Source organism: Leptodactylus fuscus, chromosome 5 (genome assembly GCF_031893055.1).
Source record: "Leptodactylus fuscus isolate aLepFus1 chromosome 5, aLepFus1.hap2, whole genome shotgun sequence".
In the NCBI taxonomy this organism is placed as follows: Eukaryota; Metazoa; Chordata; class Amphibia; order Anura; family Leptodactylidae; genus Leptodactylus; species Leptodactylus fuscus.
Window position 1 is genome coordinate 109,162,111 of NC_134269.1, and position 23,512 is coordinate 109,185,622.

Here is a 23,512-nt window from a genome sequence, read left to right on the forward strand (position 1 = left end):
TGACCTGGAGAAAAAAACAACTTCCAACTGTAGTGGAGGAAAACTCTGTGAAGAAAAACTTGTGAGGCTCAGAACAAGATTGCCAGGGAACCTGGACTAGAATCGAGGACTACTCACAGCGTGAGACACTGGAAGACTGACCTTTACAACAAAAAAGAGGAGCTGCGCTAGGGCACCTTTGGAGGAGAATAGAGCTAATTCCTCCAATAGCCAAAGTGATGAACCGTCAGGGGCTAGTAGGATAGTAGCCTGGGAGAGCTGAGGTATCGTGGGGATCACCACGGGAGGCTCCAACCACCTTGGGTCCATCCTCAGTCTGGGAAAAAGACGTCTGACCACCAGAGGAAGGACAATCAGAGTGAGGCCAGAATTCCAGCAAGATATGGTCCACAACACAAGTTTGGAGGAGGCCAGTGACAGTGATGAGAGATGTTTTTCTAGATCTGGAGAGCCTCTCTGACTGTTTGGCTGAGCACCTTCATGGTAGCGGATACAGATGTGCCTAGCTGATAATCTGGGACAGAGTCAGAGGCATCCCCAGTAGAAACAGACCATACAGGATGAGACAGGGTTCCCTTGTGGAAGTGGAGCCATGGGCTGAGACCCTATCAGGGCCGTAGAATGAATTCCTGGTCCTTATGCGAGGACGGCTCCTGGGAAAGGAACGATGAGGAAACCCAGGGAGGGGACTGGAGGCTGCTGACTGAGCAGTAATTTGGGTAGGCAGCCGTTACAAAGTTTCCATCTCAGACTGGATACGTCCAGTGGGAAAGCCGTGGGGGGGAGGGGGGTGTCACCAGAATATCCGGCCGCCGATGCGGCGAGTGAGGAGAGGGGACTGGGTGACCAGCAAAGCGCTCTTTTGAAGGGGGGTGCAACTAGTGTGGCTTACGCGCTGAAGAGAAGATATTATAGAGAAGTATGGAAACAAGTGAATAAAGCATGTGGGGCGAGATAAAACCCTATTTAGTTGCAATCTCTTCTGTGCCCAGTCTCTCTTCAATCAGCTCCTGCTTACTTCTTCCCGCTCTCCTTCCACAGACTTCTACCGTAAGTTATAGTAACACCCCTATGGCCTTCTGTCTGTCTTGCTTGTGAGCAGGAAAAGAGCCAGATAAGTGAAGACAGACATTATACTCTAATAAATTAACACAGATTCTTATATTGGTTAGTGCTATTGATTTATGCAGTTTATAGAGAAGTTAGTGACCATTTAAGTCTTGGTTATAAATTTTTTATCTGACCATACATGCAGGGAATTTGGCCAGAAAACATAAATAACCAATTATTGACAAAGATTATTCTTACCAAGAGTACACTTGTTCTTAAGTGAGAATCTGGAGATCGGAATAAAAACCTTCCACAGGTTTCAAGAAGTGTGCAAGCCATTTCAATGTGATGATGTGAGAAGTCCGACAGCAGCATCTGTGAACATGAATTGTACGTATCAGAAGAAAAATAGAGGGTTCTTAATGTACTCAATATATACTTAAAAAGTACTGAACTACAAAAAAGTTTCATACAAGGAAACCCACCAGGCTCTAAACAAAAAAGGAAGTACTGCCAATTCTTGTCAAGTGTAGAAATGTAAACTGCTGCTGTTTTCCTGTATCCACAAATGAGAATTACCCTTCAACTGATATATGAAGATCTTCTACTCTAAATGAATGTAAAGTAAAGGCTAATTTTCTTGATGGAACAATGGTGTAGTCAGACAACCCAGAATGGCACTATATGGTGGACACAATGCATTTATCAGAACTGGGTTATTCTAACTACAGCAGCTACCTGCAGGTACACTTCCTATAGGACCATTGCTTCCAAATAACAGAGCTACCAATACAAAGTACAGAATCATAAGGTTCTATTTTTGGCTCTACATTCTCACTATTGGAAATGGGAAGAAACAAATTCATTGTAAAGCAGTATCAATACAATCAATCTAATAAAGAGACCCAGTGTTTATAGCAAACCTTTAAACAGTGGAGGGTGTCTGTTCTGCTAAACATTTTAAACTTGGCCAGTTCACCGATGAACCTCACAGTCTTGTTCTTGGTTTCAATATTGATCTGATCCTTCTTTCTTACCTAAATTATTAAAATAGCTATGTTAGTTTCTTTTACATAATTTCATACAGTATATGAAACATTTACTTAAAGCCTAACTAAACATTCACAAAAAAAAATAAACTTCTGTTATTTCATTTTATGGGAAAACATTACTCTCTGTATATTTTTTTAAATTTAATTTAAAAGCACCTTTGTTGCATTTCTTACCTGTGCAACAGTCCATGTCTTTTCTCTCACAATTCTCTCAGTTTCTAGGGGTGCATGGCAATATTTCAACATGCTCATAGGAAATTGAATAACTTCGCTCGCTCTGCTTGCCCCATGACAGCAATCAAGAGGGTGTGTGCATTATACATGTGCACATGCCCACCTTTTACACCTTACCCACCCAAACACACCACCAGCCAATACACTGACTCATACTCTACGAGTTTATAAATGGAACACGGATCTGTCAGCCACTGAAAGAAGTGCCACAGTTAGAAACAAAGGCATAAAGGACCAGCTTTAGACAAAATTTTATACCAGAAGGAGGCCAATTTCATTAATGCAATAATTTACAAACTTTATTAACTTCCCAGATGCTGCAAGAAAATTAAAAGTACCGTATATACTTGAGTATAAGCTGACCCGAATATAAGCCGAGACCCCTAATTTTACCACAAAAAAATTGGGAAAACTTATTGACTCGAGTCAATGGGGGGGGGGGGGGGGGGTACCACCATTGCAGATAAAAAGTCTGTTCATGTGCATTGCAGCTTAGTAACTCCATGGGGATCATAGTAATAGCAGTTAACCCCATCATGTCCCTCACATTAACCCCCTGTGTGCATCACATAAGAGTTACTGATATGTGGGACATATGGAAGTAATAATTAGGTATCTTCATAATTAAGGTCATTCATTAGTACCCTCATGTGTCTCACATATTAGTAACCCTTATATGGGGCACACAGGGGCTAATATGAGGGACATGATGGGATTAAATGTTATTAATGTGAGGCCCATTGAGTTACTGAAACTAAATTAATAACCCCAAATGCCTGATATTAATAGGCAGAGTAACTAAAGGAAGGTCCCTGTGTGTGTCACTTTACTGTAGCTTCCTCTCCTCCATACAACAGACATCTTCCTTAAGACGCAATGAATCCTGGCCACTCATCTGCCGGGTAGATGCTAAATCCTAGTGTGCTAAAGGACCTCTGATGACATCATGACCATGTGATCGGACTCTGGTGTGGGCGGAGCTACTAGGATTTAGACTCAACCTTATCTGCAGATGTTACATACCAGTGCTACAGAACCTTTGATATCCATCACAGTCACGTGACCTCATGACAAGCCAATCACAGAGCAGTAGCACTAAAGGACCTCCCCCTTCCAGTTTTCTGCGCTCCGTGGACACTGACTCGTGTATAAGCCGAGGAGAGCTTTTTCAGCATGAAAAATATGCTGAAAAATTCGGCTTATACTCGAGTATATACGGTAATTTAAAAATGTAGTTACACTTTAAACAAAACAAACACTCAGATAGAAATATCATATCAGTCTAAAACCCAACATATAGTTATGTAACAGGCAGTATCTGATAAGGGTCTTGCCACAAAAAGGTGAAAAAGTGCTTCATGTGCTGCCCTATAAAAAGACTATATTTGAGTAAAATACCTAGAGAGATCAATGACTGCTAAATATGCCTCTGTGACATATTCAAAGACATTTTGGCTAGCTGGCAAACTTTGAGAGGGGGTGCAATGGACAGAGAGGAAAGACAGTCCTTTCTTCGAACTGCCCATTGTTATTATTATTTAATTGTATAGTGTCAACTATGTATAGTGTCACTATTGTATAGCGTCAACTATATTAATTGTATATTTAATTGTATTAATTAATTTTAATTCTATAGTATCAACTTATTTAATTGTATAGTGTCAACAACTGCAACATCTGTTGGCAAATGTACCACAGGATACCACACAGAACCAGTAAGTCTACATGTTCTACTATATCTTATATCCTGGCCATCAGTGGCCCAAACCAGTACTAGAGCCTCCTTTCAATTGTACAGTTTTTACTGAACAAACATCCTTTTGCTCTAATATTGTAATAAGCAAAAGGATGCATATAAAGTCTCAATTGATTTCAACAACTCCTTCTTGGTGCATTATTTTTTTTTTTGCCAATATATCTAACACTTACATGGAATCTAAAATCCCCTTTTAGCATGGAACAAAGATCTTCTGCAACATCTGACATACAGGGGTGCAAGGTAGCAACCAATCTTGCGTAAAATGGCAACAAATCCAGTCTGAAAACAGAAACGTAAAGTTACACAGAAAATCAAGAAGAAATAGGTAGCTGCACACATCTTCTGTAATCGACAACAAGAACAGTTTATATAGAAAAAAACTAAACAAAAAGACGAGGGTGACAACAACAGATCATCACTGCTAATATAGAAATAGTCTGGTTTTATTTTTACTACAGAATATAAGTATTCCCCTTTATCATCATTCTGTTATTCTTCTTATAAAAAAAATAAAATAAAATAAGTCAGAGATTACCCACTAGTTACACTTGCCATGCAGAGCACAGGAGAAAAATTTCAAAACATTGTCCTGGCGGTACAGTTGCCCAAACGTACTTAACACGATATAACCTGGGGTGTTGGATTGGTGTTGGGGTTGAAAGAGAAGTTCCCTTCTGCACATCTGGTGGGATTGTGTGGGGATAGGACCATTTAAGAAATCTGTATTTGACCTATATATAAAGGTTAAAGGGTTTTCCCCATCTCCTTGTTTCAGCTTTTCCTTCTGTGTCTGCTTCTCACTTTCTGTATTTCTCTCAATATATTTAGGAAAAGTCTTCAATTTACATAATCTACCAGTATAGATAGGATCCTTGAGATGGGTCAACCCCTTTAATGGTCGTGCTTTTGCACCTTCCACCGGGGCTGGCCGTTCTCTGCCGAATTTCAGGTAAATTCTTTAAGGTAAAGGGCGACTTCCTGCAACATTTCCTCACAGTGGCCAGAGCTGTCATCCCCAGACACTGGGCTAGTCCAGCTTCCCCCTCCTTGCAGGAATGGGTCCAGGAGTTCCTATATACAAGGCGGATGGAGACCCTGGTCGCGGCTGACTCAGCTGAAACCACCAAGTTTAATGCACTCTGGCAGCCATGGGTGGAGTTCCAGGAGTCAGCTAACTTTCTCATTTCATTCTCGTGACCTGATATCTCATATTCTAGGCATGACTACGCTTTGCACTGCTTATTTGACACTCCCCCCTTCACCTATTGTCTCCTTCCCCTTGTCTTTCCTAGTTTTTTGTTTTTTTTACTCTAGATTACTTATCATTGTTACCTCCTGTGGGAATGGGCACTTCTGTGCAGCCATACATATCTTGTACTAGGGACTGTCCCCCAACTTGCTACCCTGCTGTTGACCCGGTGTCAGACTGATCTGCTTTCTTTACGTCCACTATAGGGACCAATACACAGACCAATTCAAGAGACAAGTGCTTATAGAAATGCTGATTTCTGACAAGTGGCCTGTAAAAATGGCCCAACAATCACCTTGTATGTTGGCCGACTGCATCATTTATGCAGTATAAAAGATGCAAGATTATGGCCAGTATATTGCCCTGTGTATATAGGGATGTGCTGCTGATAATCAATAAAACTGTATAGGGAAACACAATAGCAGCAGCCAAAGGAATCCTTCTTCCTCCACTTACTGTACACTGACCAGAGATGAAAATACTGGGGTACAGTATTTATTGTTTTCAGAAATTGCCCTGCCTCAACATGAAGCTGCATAAAAAGAACTTTATGAGTCTCCGTACATCAAGGTATACAAATGTCACTCTAAAACTCTTTCCTAATAGACACCATCATACACATTAGATTTCTCTAGAATTACCTTTGTCTAGGAACAATAAAAAGTGCTCTGACCAGTTTCCTTCTATTTGCTTTTGTATTCATATTCATGCAGAAATCCATTGCAGCCTAAAAATTCAGACAAAATAAGACAACGCAATATCAGGTATTTATTGTAATATAAACTGTATATATAAATATACTTCATACTGATGATCTAGTATGTGTTCTTTTAGGGTCTAACAACCACTGGTCAGCTGTTTTAGTGGCCTTTGTATGCCAAAAGTTGTTAGTGGATTGTGAGCGTGTGCAGGACTGCTTCTATTCAAGTAAACCCTGTCCACTGCATAGTGGTGGCTCTGGGGAATAGCAAAGTTGTATCTATTACTTGAATAGGAGAGGTGCTGCATACACATCCTGTATGCCAGTAGCTTTCGACATCCGAAGGATGCTGGAATAGCTGATCTGTTTGGATTCTGGGTGCCAAGTCCTCTGATAGATCACTTACTGCTGAACTATTATACGAGGGTTAAGCGGCCGGCTGCGTTCTGGCTTCATCCATTCGTTCCTATGGGAGCGTGCTATTCGAAACGGCCGTTTCGAATAGTATTCGCTCATCTCTAATGATGAACGCTGATGAGATGGCAACTGCTTTATAATATTTAGCTACATTGCGACACCTAGTGTAAGATTCAATTTAGATTTTGCTTTATTGTTTTTGCCCAGTTAAAAATATTAGTAAAATACCTTGTCAATAAGGTCACGGTTGACACAATTTGGCAATTGCTGGATAAAAGCATCAACTATAAGCTTAAGATGAGACCCAGTGCTCGCTTCTTCATCTTCTTGTTCTGTAAAAAGAGAAGGAATAAATAAAATCTTAATACACAAACTTTATTTATTTTTAGAATAGTAAGTGGAACATCTTTGTAACTCTTCTGATTCTCTTTTATGCATATTAGTCTACTAACACTTTCCTTTCTGGCTGCTTAAGGCACAGCCCCATTATCCTCGGCATTAGTTAGCACCAATGGCAAAATCATGTTGCTGTAAAATTCCAACTAAGTTTTGAGCACCACATGTCATAATAAATCACTCAGCAATGTTGTTGTAAAATTATGACTAAGTTTTGAGCACCTTATGACACTTTCCCTTAGGGGAATGTGGGGCGGTCCATCAGCCATGTCAGATTTAATGAATGAACTGGCAATGACTAATGAGGAGCAAACTGCTGAAGAAGGGGTTATTAACCCCTTCCCGACATGCGCCGTAATAGTACGGCGCGTCGGGTCTGTAACTATGGCGACCGCCCGGGATCCGGGCGGCCGTCATAGCCGCCGGGTGTCTACTGCTTTAGGCAGTAGACAACCGGCTCTAATGTCTCCGATCGGTCCCCGGACCGATCGGAGGCATTAACCCCTCCGGTGCTGCTGTCAAAGGCGCCGGAGGCGCCATTTTCCCGGCGGCGCATAGGCGCCGCCATTTTGGCAGGGATCGCCGGCTCCTGGAGCATGCTCCAGGGCCGACGTCACGTTCCCATGACAGCCGGGAGCCTTGTTAAAGGCTCCCAGCCGGTCTGCAAATGATGATTTTTTGCAATGCATTGCAATGCATTAGCATTGTAATGCATTGCATTAGTGATCAGACCCCCTGGGGTTCAACACCCCTAGGGGGTCTAATAAATGCAAAAAAAAAAATAAAAAAAAAAAAGTAAAAAAAAATATAAAAAAAATATAAAAAAGTATTAAAAGTTCAAATCACCCCCCCTTTCCCTAGAACAAATATAAAAGTAGTTAAAAACTGTGAAACATATACATGATAGGTATCCCCGCGTCCGAAATCGCCCGCTCTACAAATCTATAAAAATATTTTTCCTGTTCGGTAAACACCGTAGCAGGAAAAATAGTCAAAAGTGCCAAACCGCCGTTTTTTCACTGTTTTAATTCTGATAAAAATTTGAATAAAAAGTGATCAAAGCAATAACATTTCCCGAAAATGGTAGAACTAAAAAGTACACCCGGCCCCGCAAAAAAAGACGCCCTATGCATCCCCGTACACCTATGTATAAAAAAGTTACGGCCGTCGGAATATGGCGACTTTTAGAAAAAAAAAATTTTAACACCGTTTTGGAATTTTTTTTAGGGGTCAAAATGTAAATAAAACCATATAAATTTGGTATCCCTGGAACCGTACCGAAACACAGAATATAGGGGACATGTCATTTTGGCTGCACAGTGAACGCCGTAAAACCAAAGCCCGTAAGAAAGTCGCAGAAATGCATTTTTTCTTCAAATCCACCCCATTCTAAATTTTTTTCCTGCTTCCCAGTACATTATATAGAATAATTAATGGTGGCATCATGAAGAAAAAATTGTCCCGCAAAAATTAAGACCTCATATGGCTCTGGGAGAGGAGAAATAAAACAGTTATGGGGTTTAGAAGGAGGGGAGTCAAAAACGAAAAACGAAAATCAAAAAATGCCATCGGCGGGAAGGGGTTAAAAGTACTGGCCTGTATATATTAGGCCATGACACGAAGAAGCTCATATTTTCTAGATAGGCAAGAATAAGAAGCCCTTTCATACAAAGTAAGGGTTTGCTTTAGATCTGTATTCATTCCAGAAAATAACATTTATTTTGTAAGATGAGGGAGCACTACATTTTGAGATTTTATTTCATGAGTTGCAGCAGGAACAGCCTAGAGGATTCTATGATGTTTACTACACTCACCACAGCCAACTAATATTTTTTTTACCTTGCTCATCAAGCAGTTTTTTTGTAAGGTCTTCTGCTTCCTCTACTCCTTCTAGCTCCATGGTATCATCATTTATGTCTAGATTTTCTAATTCCAACTCTAGTTCTTCTGTTGTAGAGACATCTCTTTCTTTACAGTCTTTCGATTCTAATAAAATTAATTGTACAGATTAACAAAAATAAAAAATAATTTGTAGAATTTGGGGCACAAAACTACCCACAGATTCTTATAGACCAGGGGTTTAGTGCTCCAAATTGCCCCGTTATAAAGGCATCTGTTCCCACAGATGTGCCCGCAAAAACACCCCCCCCCCAAAAAAAAAAAAAAAAAAAAAAAAAAACAACTTATACTTTGCTTACCCAGAGAAGAGTCCAATGAACCTCATCGGATTCCTCTCTGGTGCTACGGACGCCTGCGCAGTTCTTCAGTGAAGCTGAAGACGTACACCCTGGCTTCACTGCACAAATATAGGGCATTGCAGCTCTGCCTCATTTACTTAAATGGGACTGAGCTACAGATGTACCCAGTGACTAACGAACATAATATCATCATCAAGTTGAAGAGACTCCGGAGCCTTTAAAACAGCTGAACGTCAGAGTTCCCAGGAATCTGACCCCACTGATCACATATCAATCAGTCCTTGAAAACCCCCTTGTTCATCTTGCTTCCTCCAAAAATAGCAATGAAAAGTGATCAAAAAGTCATACACACTGCAAATTAATAAATAAAAATTTACAACTTGCAAATAAAGAACCCGACATATCACCATCAAAACAGTAAAAAAAAATATATATTTTTTTTTTAAAAAAAAATTTGGCATCAGAATATGTTGACCAAAGGAAAATTTGCTAATTTTTCAAATGTGACATTTCATTTGTAAAAGTAATAGAAAAATGGCATAGCCATAATCATAATGACCATCCAAAGTTGTCATGTCTTTTTTTTTTTTTTTCTTTTTAAATACAGAATGAACCCTTTAAAAACAAATATGAAAAAAAATTATAATAGAATTGTGGATTAAACACAGACAGACTAATTCACAGATATCCTGCTGCATTAGCACCACAGTGGTAAATGTTCAAGCCTTCACTATTGTAATGGCAGGAGTCCTCTATCGCTTCATATGTACAACACTTGATTTATCTCAAATCTAGATTCCTCAAATGCCCACCAAAAAGGAAGAGGGATAACAAACATTACATTTTAGGGACATGCAGGTCACGTGCAGTTATAGCAGTCTGTACTATACGCTTGCAGTGCACAAACTGGTTGTGCCCAAGTCTAGTGGTGCTGCTGTCATTCTGGTTTACCTTTTAAATCATCCTTGCCACTGTCCTTGGCTTGGGTACTTTTTTCATTATCCTTAAACAAAATAGCAGGGACAAAAGCCTTCAGATCAATCAAGTTTTCATAGAAGTTCCGAGCATCTTCATCTTCCCAGATGCCACCTTCTAAATCATAATCACCAGGCTTCCCAGGTGTAAATATATCAATTCCAGGGCCGTGTTCTGAAAGTCAAAGCATTAATATTACAAACAAAACCAAAACATAACAGTGGCCAGGCAGACCACATAATATGCCATTCATCAACTGTCAAGGCTCAGTATTAAACACAAACAATCATGTTGGTGTGAACTGAGCCCGAGTAAAAAGAAAGTGTCCACAATATCACTGTGTCTAACCTTCCAATTGACTGCAGCAAACAATATAACCCCCCCCCCCCATTCTGTCAAGAGATGTCAAGCCTAGGGGATTCCCATGAGATCAACCTTCAAGATGAGCATCTTCTGCTGTCCGCAGCAAAACAGTTTTTTTTTTTTTAACCATACACAAAGTCGGACATGCAAGACTGTGTGTACAGCTAATAAAAAAAAAACGGTTTTCGCCGGTTTTAGTTTTGCTGGAAGTCCCCGACGCATGTGAGGCCAATAAGCAACCTAAGGGGGCATTCACACTACCATTGGTCACAGTCATTAGTGTCCTTGCAAGATTATAGCAAAGGCCACTAGCTGAGCTGTCACAAATCCGTTATAATTTCCATCAATTTAAATGGAATTTTAAATCCATCACATGTCCGTCTTTCTTTTGCAGACAAAAGAATCCTGCATGTAGGACTTTTGTGTCCGAAAAAAATAAATAAATTCATGTAGCATGTCAGGCATCAGTTATTTTTAACATTTAAGTCTATGGGTAACGGACAGTAGGGGGCGTTCACACTACCGTCATTGTCTGACAGCTAGTGTCCGCTGCTAATGTCCGTTCAAAATCTTGCACGGACATTAGCAGCAGACACTAGCTGTGTCCGTGACATTTTTCATTCATTTAAATGGTGCGTTGTTTTACACTCCGTGCCTGTCCTTAAGTGTCCGTTCCTAAAGATGTCTGGCTTTTCAAGCGGACAGAAAAACCCGACATGTAGGTTTCTTCTGTCCGCTTGAAAAGTCGGACATCTTTACGAACGAACACTTAAGGACAAGCACGGAGTGCAAAACAATGCACCTGACCGCCATTTAAATGAATGAAAAATGTCACGGACACAGCTAGTGTCCGCTGCTAATGTCCGTGCAAGATTTTGAACGGAAATTAGCAGCGGACACTATCTGTCGGACAATGACGGTAGTGTGAACGCCCCCTAACTGATAGCCATCAGTTACTGTCCGTTATTTTGTGTCTGTTTCTGCGCATGCTCAGAAAGCAAAAGAAAAAAAACAAAAACCAGATCGATGCATTAAATGAATCAGTTAAAAAAAAAACGGATACATTAACATCAGTTATTAGTGTCCATTATGTCTGTTATGAAAGGTGTCTTTTTTTTTTCTCCCCAGACACAAAAGTCCTACATGTACACGGTCTCCTTCATAACGGAATCCAACGGTAGTGTGAACCCTGCTTGAGTAAAGAAACTGGGACGTCACTTGTAAATGTCACTTGTGACATTTCATGTCCTTTCCTTTGGCAGGAGAGATCTATTCTACTGTGCAAAACATTTTTGGAAATAACATTTTTGTATGCTTGATTGAATACCTTCAGGCACAGGTTTGTCTTGAGGAAGTTCAGGCATATTTTCATCCAGGAGATCAGCCAGAGACTGTGAGTTGGCCAATAATTTCTGATAAGATGTTGCAAATTCCTCATATTGCTTGTGCCTGTCTTCACTCAATTCTCCTTTCGTGTGAAGGATGCGCCTACCAAAGAAAACCAAACAAACCTGTATTATTAATGATCTTCATTAGAGACAGACTGATACGGCATTGCTGAATCTCAAAACATTTCTGTGGAATATTCTATACTTGAAGACCTACCAGCTCTCCTGTTTGCATCATTTTTGCTACCTGTGTGTGTGTGCCATTCCGGTTATAAATAAATAAATATATATTCTCCTTGTCAAAGAGGTCTGTTCCTGCCCAATCTGGGTCTTGCAACACCTACTAGACAATGTCAACATGTAGGGACACATCACCCAATTTATTAATTAATTTCTCGGAGGAGTAAGAGGAAACGCACAAGTGTACAGGGATTGTTGCATGCTCACATGCTCATTAACTTTATATTTACCAGAACCAGTTTAGTCTAAGTCATGCTCCTCTAACCTTGCCCCTTGCCTATTAATTCAACACAATCTGAAGGAATTTTCTAAGGTTTTATATTGTGACCTATCTTTACACTAGGCAGTCATAGTGTGACTAAGGGAGGTCCCCTCCACAGGACGCTAAACAACTAGCAGTACGAAAGAGTAGAAGGAGAGAAAAAATACTAAGGGGACGTTCACACTTGCGCCCCTGTACGCTCTGTCTCCCCATCTCACCTGTTCTGTCGTTCTATGTTCTGCAGCTCTCGGTGGTCCCTCTTTAGATGCTTTGTTAGAGATGTGAAGTATTCCTTCAACAAGTTCTGAAATGGCTGCTGTTTCTCTGGGCTAATAATCTCACTAGGTGGGAAGTTTAGATTAAATTTTTCAGCTGCACATTTAACTTTTCTTGGAACCAAGCCAGCAATATCATCACCACAGTGACGACAAAAGCTTATAACTACAGAAACATGAGTGTGGGACTCACGATCAGCATTTATGATGTTCTTCAGTTGTTCATAGATCAATGAGAGACCTTCTTTGTCAGTGAAAATGCCAATTATAGTTAGCTCGGCAATGAAGCGCAAATCTGTTCTCAGTTTAGTAATATTTGGGGTTTTGTCTTCTTTTCGGGCTTCAAAGTGCTTCTTCCAAACCTGAAGCAGAGACTGGGCAAAATCAGCATATCGCAGGTGGAAGAGAGAACACAAGTGTACCGCACAGTTGACATCAGAGATTTTTAATTTGGCTTCTACTATTGAAGCTGCAGCTTCTGCAATGTACTTGCTTAGGTTAAGGCCATTAAAATCATGTGACAAAGAATCTCTCTGCTGCTCTGTTATGGTCTTAAGTTTCTTCACAAAGGCAGTGTTTTTCTTGAGACTAGAATCCAGCCTGCTGAAAAAGTGTTCTTCAGGACGATGCTCAGAAGCATTTTGATTTTTACTCCGGAGCTCTTTTCTGGCCTGATGTCTCTCCCAGGCTTCCTGATGCAGTTGATGTGCTTCTTCTTTCTCCCTGTACCAGATTAAAAAGTACATTAAAAAAAAGGTAATACATTGGTTTTAAAAGTGATCAAGGGATATGTGCCTACAGGTGAGGAAAAAAAAAACAAAAAACATCAAATCTTGTAACAAATTGAGAATTTATGAAAAAGGCCTCCCCCACATGACAAACATTTACTATAAAATACTTAAAGGGGTTATCCAGCTTCCAAAAATCATCTGGAAATACATCCACAGTAGTGCTAAATACTCACTGTTCCCTTGTGCAGCCTTTTCGTGGCTTTATATTACTTAAGACTCCAAGTATCCCTGTTTACATACTATTTGTAAAGTGCTGCAGAATATGTTGGAGCAACATAAATAATATGTATTATTATGCAGTGAGATTGTGGATAAACATAAATTTCCCATCATGCTTCTCCCTGCTCTCACTCTCAGTGTTTGCTGCTTACAGGGATGGGGGAAGGAATGAGCTTGAAAATAAAACATCACAGCATCATGTGACCTCTGATGGGAATGATTTATCACCTGTGATTTCATTGGAGGGGAGAACAAGTTGAGACGTATCATGGGAAATGTAGTCGGTTTTTTGTTTTTACACAGACTGTATGTAAATAACAGTGATACAAGGAGTCTCAAATAAACAAAAAAGCCAAGAAAAGTCTGCAGAAGGAAACAGTGAGTATTTAGAATTATGGTGGATGTATTTGCAGATAATTTCTGGAAGCTGGATAACCCCTTTAAAGTTAGGTCTGGAGGATTAGGACCTAAAAATGGTAATTAAATCAGACCTTTTACCTTGATTACGATTAATGGCAATTATTTAGTTCATTGTCCTTTCAAACCACGCCCTCTTTATAAAGTTGGGCTACCTCGTGAGATTTGTCTTGCCAGGTTCATTCGGCACTTTCATTGGGACTGCACTCTCCAGACCCCAGAATTTAATAAGCAAAAGCCCTGAAGGGGAGAGCAAACCTAAAAAACTGTGTTACTTGACCCCCCCCCCCCCCTCTTCTGATCGACATCAGGGACCGCTGAAGTCTGTGGTTGGGTCTCAGTGTTACATGGCATTGTAACGCATACACGAAAACATTGCAACATCAAGTACCTCGAGGCCCAATCACAGGCCTCCGCAGTCTTTGACTACAGGCAGAAATGCTGAAGACAGCAGGGAGACGTGCCAGAGCCCAGGGGAGGTGTGTAACACTGTTTTTTATGATTGATCACCACCCTGGCCCTCTGCAGAGTACAATAATAGCAGTTTTTACTCGGACGTATTCCATCCTAGCGAAACTGTAAAAACCAAACAAATAAGTTGTACCTCCTTTGTAAGAAATCTTGCTTAAGAAATCTGTTTCTCCACTTATTAGGCTGTTCTCTTCCTCCTTATTTACACTCAGACTGCTTACAAAGAATATGCTTCCCTATCTAGCTCACACACAGGAATCTATGGAGAAGGGAATAGGAGATTGCTACCTTACTCTGAAAAGCAGTAGAGTCTGTACAAGCAACTTTCTCCTACCCCCCTCCATAGGCTTCTACATGAAATTTAAGTCAACCTGATAAGTGGAGAAGGAGGCATACTTCTTAAATTATATATATTATTACAAAAGTTCTTAAGTTAACCAATACTAATCATTTTTAAAATGCTGTTTTATAACAGGAGGTACACTTTGATACTTTGATAAACCATAAAATAAAAGTAACGTTCTTACTTTACAAGTGCAGCAGCCTCCTCTTGATGACTGAGCTCTTCTTCCCTCTTTTTTCTCTCCTCCTCCATGGATCGTTTTTCTTCCTCTACAGTTTTCCCTGAATCCTCCTCCTTCTTCCTACTATCCTTGTCCTCCTTTTTGCGTTTTTCATCATCTGTTTTTTTCTTCTTCTCTTCTGTGACCCTTGGTGGGTCCTTCTTGCTCCCAGACTTTATATCATCTTTAGCTCTCTCTCTGCCACCTGCTGCCCGTTTCTCAGAGCAGTCTTTTGAAATACCAGCAGAATCCTTCTCTTCCATGTTGGAGGGAGTTTTACGTTCTGCTGGCATTCTCTATCAGAGAACCTTTTAACAAAAAGCAAAAAAATAAATAAATAAAAGAAAAATAAAACAAATTTGCCTTTGAATGTTAACAAAACAAACATACCTGCAAAAATTGACACAACTTTATATAAGTATATGTGTTAAAAGTAAGCATAATAATGCTACGAGATCACTATTTAGGCAGGGAAACCATTAGTTTCATGTATAAATAGTGAATTTAAGAGTTTGTTTCTATGATGGTAAGGAGGTGAGGCGATTAGAATTTTTATATCAAGACTTTTTTTAAAAAAATTCTTTAACATTTTATTAAGCCTCCACTCATTGCATTTAAAATGTATTGCAGCTTATTAGTGCTGCCTGCAGGCAAGCCTCAGTAGTTACTTTCCTATGATAGGTTTGGAAGCCTTCACAACATACACCTGCAAAACCTAGTGAGGCTGGGTGTTCACATCTGCGTTCTGTGAACGCTCGGGGACTCCATCCCCAATACTGCTTGATATATTTTTTGAGCGGAAACCAGGCAGACCCAATGTAGTCTATAGGCTATAGTCTGTAGTCACTTTTTACCTGGCTAGAGATCAAACCCAGCCTAACAAACTTACTATAACCAACACAAGAATGAAGTCCCTGGTGGCACAAGGTGTGCTGCAATTATTGTGAATGGCATACAGAACGCCATCCCTGATAAATCCCACACTCCATTGTCTTTAATATCATTTTGACATTTCACATACTTGAAGTATAGTAGTGAGTCTAATGGACCTAAGGCTGGTTTTACACGACCGTATTGAGCGTACGGTCCGCAAGTTACTGAACAGCAACACTAGTTGCTGATCAGCAACAGACTCCGCAGATGTCCGTGTCCTGCCGCACTTGCCCATAGAGTTCTATGGGCGAATCCGTGCAGTGCCGCAATTCACGGCCATTACGGACATGTTCTATAAATAGCGGACCACGGTTGCGGCTCGGCCACACCACGGATAAAATATCCGGTGGTGTTAGAGGCCACATTGAATATAATGTGTCCGCAATTGAAAACCTTCAATTGTGGACCATTTGCGGACTTACATTACAGCTGTGTAAGACCAGCCTAAGGGTATGTTCACACATCAGTATGCCATCCGTCCGTTTGAATTCAGTTTGACACTTCAAAACGGACTGATGCACATACTGATTGTATACTGACACCTTTTTATGCTGATAGTCCTTCCCCTAGAGGACAGATAAGGGGATAAAAAGTAGAAATTGTAAACAGAGAAGAGATAAGGAGGACATAAGGACATTTATTATATCTTCTTATCTCTACTCTGTTTAGAATTGCTCCTTTTAATCCCCTTATCTGTCCTCTAGGGGAAGGACTATCAGCATAAAAAGGTGTCAGTATACAATCAGTATGTGCATCAGTCCGTTTTGAAGTGTCAAACTGAATTCAAACGGACAGATGGCATACTGATGTGTGAACACAGCATAAGAGAGAGAAGATGCGCTAGGATTAAAGGGATATTCCAGGTAGACCAAATAACTTGCCTATTGATGGGTGTTCCACCCTGGGACTCCCACCAATCCCTAGGACTAGGGTGTTTTGCACTCCAGTTTTGAATATCGTACAGCATAAGAAGTTCTATTAATCTGAATGGCGACCACCGTATATTGCATACAGGAATACAATCTATACAAACTACCGACAAGTGTCTTATTCTTGTTGTCATATTGACAGAAACCTGAATGAATGCCCTGGCAAACTATTATAAGTCATTGGGATCTGCTGTGTGCCACTCAGATCTGCTGGATAGTTAAAGTTCTGTTCAGAGAGGTTTTGATCGATGGTAAATTCCATTTTCTAGAACCTGTACAATTGATTTTACATTGTTGCAAATGTGTATTACACAAAGAAAATGCAATATTGTTTACTGGATTTACACACAAACATTCCCATTTATGGGGTCCATAGACTGTAATAGAAAAGGTGGAAAAATGCATTTTGTTTGGGGACGAAACCCTGACCGGAGAATAAGTGCTAGTGTGAACCTAGCCTTACATGCTCCTGTACAGATATGCTTTTGTTTCTGGCAAAAACAAAACTCATTTTATTATAACCTGTTGAATATTTTATGCCCATATTTCCATGAAGAAAAAGTTTGCTATTAATTGCTTTGTCTCTCTTTATTCAAAGGACATGTTCACATGATGCAGATTTGCTCACAGAAAATAAACAGCATGATACAGGTCCAGGCAAGAGGCTGATATTTTAAGAAAGCTCATATCACATAAGCTCTGATATCTCTACACAAAAACAGCAATTGCAGGTCAATGCTGTCAGCAGATTTTTTTACTCAGATTTTAGAAGTCCACAACTAAACCTGACAATTTTTTCAGTGGGTTTACCACAAATTTTTCACAGATTCAGAGATGTTAGAAAGTACAGAAATAAAAAAAAAAAGTTGTAAAACCGCTCAACCACGGACAGTACCAGAAATGAAACGAGTAGAATTGTCTTCTGTCCATGATTAAAGCAAAGGCTACATGGCATATCCAGCTGTGTGACAAAAGCTCCGCGTGCCTCCTTGTGAACTCCATTACTAATATAAGTGAAGGCAAACGCATTTTCACTTCTATAATATAATAAATAGTCCCACCAGAGATAATTTCTTTGTTGCGTGAATACTTTAATATTTGGAGATATGAACAAGGTTTTGGTGAAAACAATATATAAACGTTTTCGGCCCAGACGGCCTTCTTCAGACTCTACAAACAGGAAAGTACAAGACAAAATAACAAGTGAGCATTCCACCAAAACTTCTCGTCATGTAATATATACAAGAGAAAATTTAACCATAACCAACTGTGCAAGATATACATAATGTACAAAACATATATAATCGTCACTTAAGATGGAGTAACACGAAAATCTCGAAAAACAAGCAAGCAGATATACCAGGAGATTCTCCCAGAAGGCATAGAACACGTGGAAACAACATCACTATTTCATGAAAATAGTGATGTTGTTTCCACGTGTTCTATGCCTTCTGGGAGAATCTCCTGGTATATCTGCTTGCTTGTTTTTCGAGATTTTCGTGTTACTCCATCTTAAGTGACGATTATATATGTTTTGTACATTATGTATATCTTGCACAGTTGGTTATGGTTAAATTTTCTCTTGTATATATTACATGACGAGAAGTTTTGGTGGAATGCTCACTTGTTATTTTGTCTTGTACTTTCCTGTTTGTAGAGTCTGAAGAAGGCCGTCTGGGCCGAAAACGTTTATATATTGTTTTCACCAAAACCTTGTTCATATCTCCAAATATTAAAGTATTCACGCAACAAAGAAATTATCTCTGGTGGGACTATTTATTATATTACGTACGGATTGGGACCCTTACCCACCTCTCATCCAGTATCTTCCATTATACTTATTATATGGCATTTTCACTTCTAGTCACAAAAAAAAAAAAAAAATCCAGCAGTGCTGAATCATTTTGTGACTGGAAGTCCCAGTCGCAGCACCCCTGATGAAGGAGTTGTCATGTAGCCATAGACTTACATGAGCACCACATATCCGTATACAACGAGCTGCCCGCCTGATGTTCAGAGCAATTACTGGGAACAAGTATTTCTAGGCTCATTCCAAACAAGTGCCCCGTCTGATGGTGATGCCATACTATGGGGCAGATCTGTAAAGCTGTGTGTGAGAAAAACTGTCTTGGTTGCCCATAGCAACCAATCTCAGGGCAACTTTCATTTTACAGGAGCAGAATATAAATTGAAAGCTGTATGGAGACAGGTTTTGAAAATCTGCCTGTCTGCTGCAATACTGTAGCCACACTTCAGGCAGACTCAGGGGCGTAACTTGAGGGAGTGCAGAGGGTTCAGTCACACCGGCGCCCAGGATCCTTAGGGGACCCAGAAGCACTTACATCAGTATTGAGATTGTAGATCCCATCTGGCCCATAAACCAAGGAGACCCACAGATTACCCTAACCACACTAAGGCTGATTAAACTCCTTAGCTCCTGTAACCATCACTATCAAGATTTTGCTGTAGGGATGAGGTATGGGGCCCCGGACAAAAGACTGCACCCTTGGGGTACTCCCAGGGTGCTCTGTGAGCCTGATTTACATATAAAATTTCTTCGTTTTTGCAACAACAAAAAAATGTAGGGTTATAAGCATCTGTTTAGCTGAAAATGCGTATGTTTAGTATATTATTTAGCAGAATATTTTAATATATTATACTTAGTATATTTAGCATATGTTTAGCTAAAGATGCGTTTTCTGAATGATAGAATCCCTTTAAGCTTTGTGTATCCTCCAGACATCAAAGAAATGTCTCATACCTGTCACACCTCTGGGCACGTAGACGTAAATGGGCATTCACACTACCGTTGGTGTGCGACAGCAGTGTCCGTAGCTACTGACAGTTCAAGATTTTAGCAACGGACACTAGCTGTGTCCGTTAAAATTTCCATTCATTTCAACGGGATTTTATCTGTTGTCCTTAAAGGGGTATTCCCATGTTATTATTATTTATTTATATAGCACCATTAATTAATTCCATGGTGCTTTACATTTGGGGGTTACATACAGTACACGAAATATACAGGTAGATATAATACTAACAATGACTGACTGGCACAGTGGGGTAGAGGGCCCTGCCCACGAGGGCTTACAATCTATAAGGGAAGAGGGGTAGAGACAGAAGGAGAGGGGGAGACTGTACAGATGGGGGTGCGGTGATAGTGTTATTGGAGGTTGTAGGCCTTCCTGAATAGGTGAGTCTTCAGGGCCTTCTTGAAGCCTGTGATTGTGGGGGTCAGTCTTATGTGTCTTTGTAAGGAGTTCCAGAGTATGGGGGATGCACGGGAGAAATCTTGGAGGCGGTTGTGTGAGGAGCGGATGAGAGCAGAGCGGAGTAGGAGGTCATTGGAGGATCTGAGGTTACGTGTGGGCAGGTAGCGGGAGATTAGTTCAGAGATATATGGAGGGGACAGGTTGTGGATGGCTTTGTATGTTAGTGTTAGTAGCTTGAACTCAATTCGCTGGGCAATAGGTAGCCAGTGGAGGGACTGGCAGAGGGGAGCAGCAGCTGAAGATCGGGGCGTGAGGTGGATTAAGCGAGCAGCGCAGTTTAAGGTGGACTGGAGGGGGGCGAGGGTGTTTGCTGGGAGTCCATGGAGAAGGGTGTTGTAGTAGTCTAAATGGGAGATTACGAGGGCCTGGACGAGCATCTTGGTAGTTTCCTGGGTGAGGAAGGAGCGCATTTGATGGATGTTCTTGAGCTGGAAGCGGCAGGAGGTGTTGAGGGTTTGAATGTGTGACTTGAAGGATAGGTCGGAGTCCAGGGTAACCCCAAGACATCGGGCCTGTGGGACAGGGGTAAGTGGGGTTCCGTTAACTTTGATAGATGGGTCAGGTGGATGGGCCACACAGGGTGGGGTGAAAATGATGAACTCCGTTTTCTCCATGTTCAGTTTGAGAAAGCGGGAGGAGAGGAAGGAGGCTACGGCCGCTAAGCAGTCTGGAACTCTGGCCAGCAGGGAGGTAATGTCTGGTCCAGAGATGTATATTTGGGTGTCAACGGCATAGCAGTGGTACTGAAAGCCATGAGATTCTATGAGTTGGCCCAGGCCAAGGGTGTAGATGGAGAACAGGAGGGGACAGAGCCTTGGGGGACACCTACAGAGAGAGGGCGTGGTGAGGAGGTGGTGTACATAATCATATCTATATTTGTAGATAATTAAAAGTTAACCATTTTTGCAAATACAAGTAATTAAAAATTCTGCAATGTTTTAAAGATTTTCTCTAATTTTCTTAGTGGTAACAGTCAGTTGTCTTGATCGGTTGCCAATGGTTATGACCACTAATGCAGAAACTTTCTATGGTCTGGGACTTGTCAGGAACCCAGCTATGATTTTCTTATTGTAGCTGGGTTATCAGGCAGGGACACTACATGTATCAGAAGATATTCCGGCCACAAAGAAGAAATGATGGCTGAGTTTCTGACCTTAGAAAGTTCCTGCATTCATGGTCGTATCCATTGGCAACAGACTTTAACCACAAGATATTTAGAGAAAATCTTTAAAACTCTTCAAAATGTTTAATTACTTGTATTTGCAAAAATGTTAAACTTTTAATTATCTACAAATTAAAAAAAAAAAACAACTACATACATAGGAATACCCATTTAAGTGTCCGTTTACAACCATGTCCATTTTTTCAAGCGGACAAAAAAAATCCTACATGCAGGACTTTTCTGTCCGTTTAAAAAAAAAAAAAAAAAAACGGACAGCAATTGTTTGTTTTTTTATTTAACATTGAGGTCTATGGGCAACGGACAGCAACTGATAGCCATCAGTTATGATAGGTGTCTGTTTTTTTGTTTTTTAAACGGACACCATCGGTAGTGTGAACCCTACCTAACCCATGTGCAGCCCAGGATGTGACAATAACAAAGTAACGCAAAACAGACAGCTGCTTGCAGAACCATCTAAATGATAATCCCCAGTACTGACAGGGAACCAGGAAAAAACCCAGGATGACCAGTAATAGCGATATCACCAAGTATACGCTATCCAATCAGGATTGCCAATTTGCGAATAAACAAACCCAAAGTTCTCTGGCATATTAAGACGGCTGTGACTTATAAAAAGGGGAAGGTCCTAAAACAGTCAGTAATCATAGTTGAGATAAAACGTTCAATTAATCGAGTTTTGATTTGGATCATAATCGCCCAGCACTATACTGGCGTTCATTTCTCACATCAAATAAGCCAAATTTGTGGCCAAATGTTAATAAATCTTGTGGTACAAATGGCCCCTCCGCTCCATGCCCCCTTTTCAGGAAAACGATTTGAACAAAAAACTGCAATCTTTCAGGCCTTGTAAGCCAGCGAACTGGTATACAAGACAATAAATCTGTCCTGAAGACCAATAATGGTGACAGCAGGGAGAAGACGGGCGCCGAGCCGTTTACCTTTGAATTTGTAAACACTCCGTTTCTAGCACTCCAGCACTAGAACCCCGCCAATAAGCTGCCTTAGAAGGCACTGGTCGGCAGCCAGTACACCAACACGGAAGTCTCAAAAAATATAACCAGCTGGGATACGTATGTCAGCAGGACAGATGCTGACTTGTCCTATACTTGTTAATTTGGATGGCCACACAGACTGCTTCATTTTCTGCTAACTGAAAAGTTCATCTAGTGCACAAACGAAGCATCCTGCACCATCTTTGAGTGGAATCCTTTTGAATCACCTACGTAAGTGAATGGGAGTAAATAATGTATCTGCTGCCATGGCAGGTCCTACCGCAAAATCTGCTTTGTCAACTTACCCATAGAAGCCAATAGGGCAATTTTTAACTGCAGTCATTCGGATGGCAAAATGATCTTCTGGCCAATGAGAACATACAGATACAAGTTTTTCAAATATGAAAAACATAACATTCAAGTGAAAAAGGCCCAAGTGAAATTACATGTCTCATTACTTGCTGTATGGTAACTGCCATAGCCACACAACTACTAATGAGAAAAACCCAATAATCAGTATTTGAGTTACGTGTAACCACTGATGGCGGATTTCATCACCTGTAAGATCTGTCTATTTGATCAGAAACATGTAAGTGTGTGTATATAGATAGATTGAGCCAGTTTTAACCTCACATACAGCTCCAGTGTATCAGGTGTCCTCTCTAGATGACATTGAGCTCATCTCTAGTGTCCTGTGACCAGCAGGACTAGGAGCCCTAACTACACCGGTGATCGGTGTCAGTAGCAATGCATACACACAACCTCACACCCATCACTGGCAGCCATAGCCCTCCTGTATGTACACAGTCACAAATCAGCTGGGTGCCCCTGGCACTCACCCCCCATCTGGGCATAGGCTATGACTAACTGCCATCCTCCATACACAGGTAGAAGCTACGCGTCTCTTCCAGACATCAGAGAAATGTCTCATACCTGTCACACCCCCGGGCACGTAGAAGTAGCCCATGTGCGGCCCAGGATGTGACTAGAGCGAAAGTAACATAAGAGACAGCTGCCCGCAGAACCGCCTAAATACTAAACCCTGGCACTGACAGGGAACCGAGAGAGAAGCGGTAAGACCGATATGGTGACAGCAGGGAAAAGACGAGCGGGCGCCGAGCCGTTTACCTTTGAATTTGTAAACACTCCGTTCCTAGCACGACTCCAGCACTAGGACCCCG

The 23,512-nt window shown here is 40.8% G+C and overlaps 1 protein-coding gene across 5 annotated transcripts in view; it reads right to left on the minus strand.

Moving 5' to 3' along the window:
* The window catches only part of UPF2 (UPF2 regulator of nonsense mediated mRNA decay), a 46,482-nt gene extending 22,970 nt beyond the window's left edge, over positions 1-23,512 (minus strand). For 4 of the 5 annotated variants that reach the window (XM_075273976.1, XM_075273974.1, XM_075273979.1 and 1 more), the window contains exons 1-11: positions 23,460-23,512; positions 14,984-15,327; positions 12,502-13,281; positions 11,721-11,881; positions 10,007-10,204; positions 8,697-8,843; positions 6,690-6,793; positions 5,986-6,071; positions 4,266-4,374; positions 1,974-2,087; positions 1,309-1,425 (exon numbers count right to left, since the gene is read on the minus strand). In XM_075273976.1, coding sequence (XP_075130077.1) covers positions 1,309-1,425; positions 1,974-2,087; positions 4,266-4,374; positions 5,986-6,071; positions 6,690-6,793; positions 8,697-8,843; positions 10,007-10,204; positions 11,721-11,881; positions 12,502-13,281; positions 14,984-15,312 — 2,145 coding nt within the window. In that variant the 5' untranslated portion in view covers positions 15,313-15,327; positions 23,460-23,512. Of the gene's footprint in view, positions 1-1,308; positions 1,426-1,973; positions 2,088-4,265; positions 4,375-5,985; positions 6,072-6,689; positions 6,794-8,696; positions 8,844-10,006; positions 10,205-11,720; positions 11,882-12,501; positions 13,282-14,983; positions 15,328-22,277; positions 22,301-23,459 lie in introns of those variants that run through there. The other variant, XM_075273975.1, reaches the window with a different exon arrangement.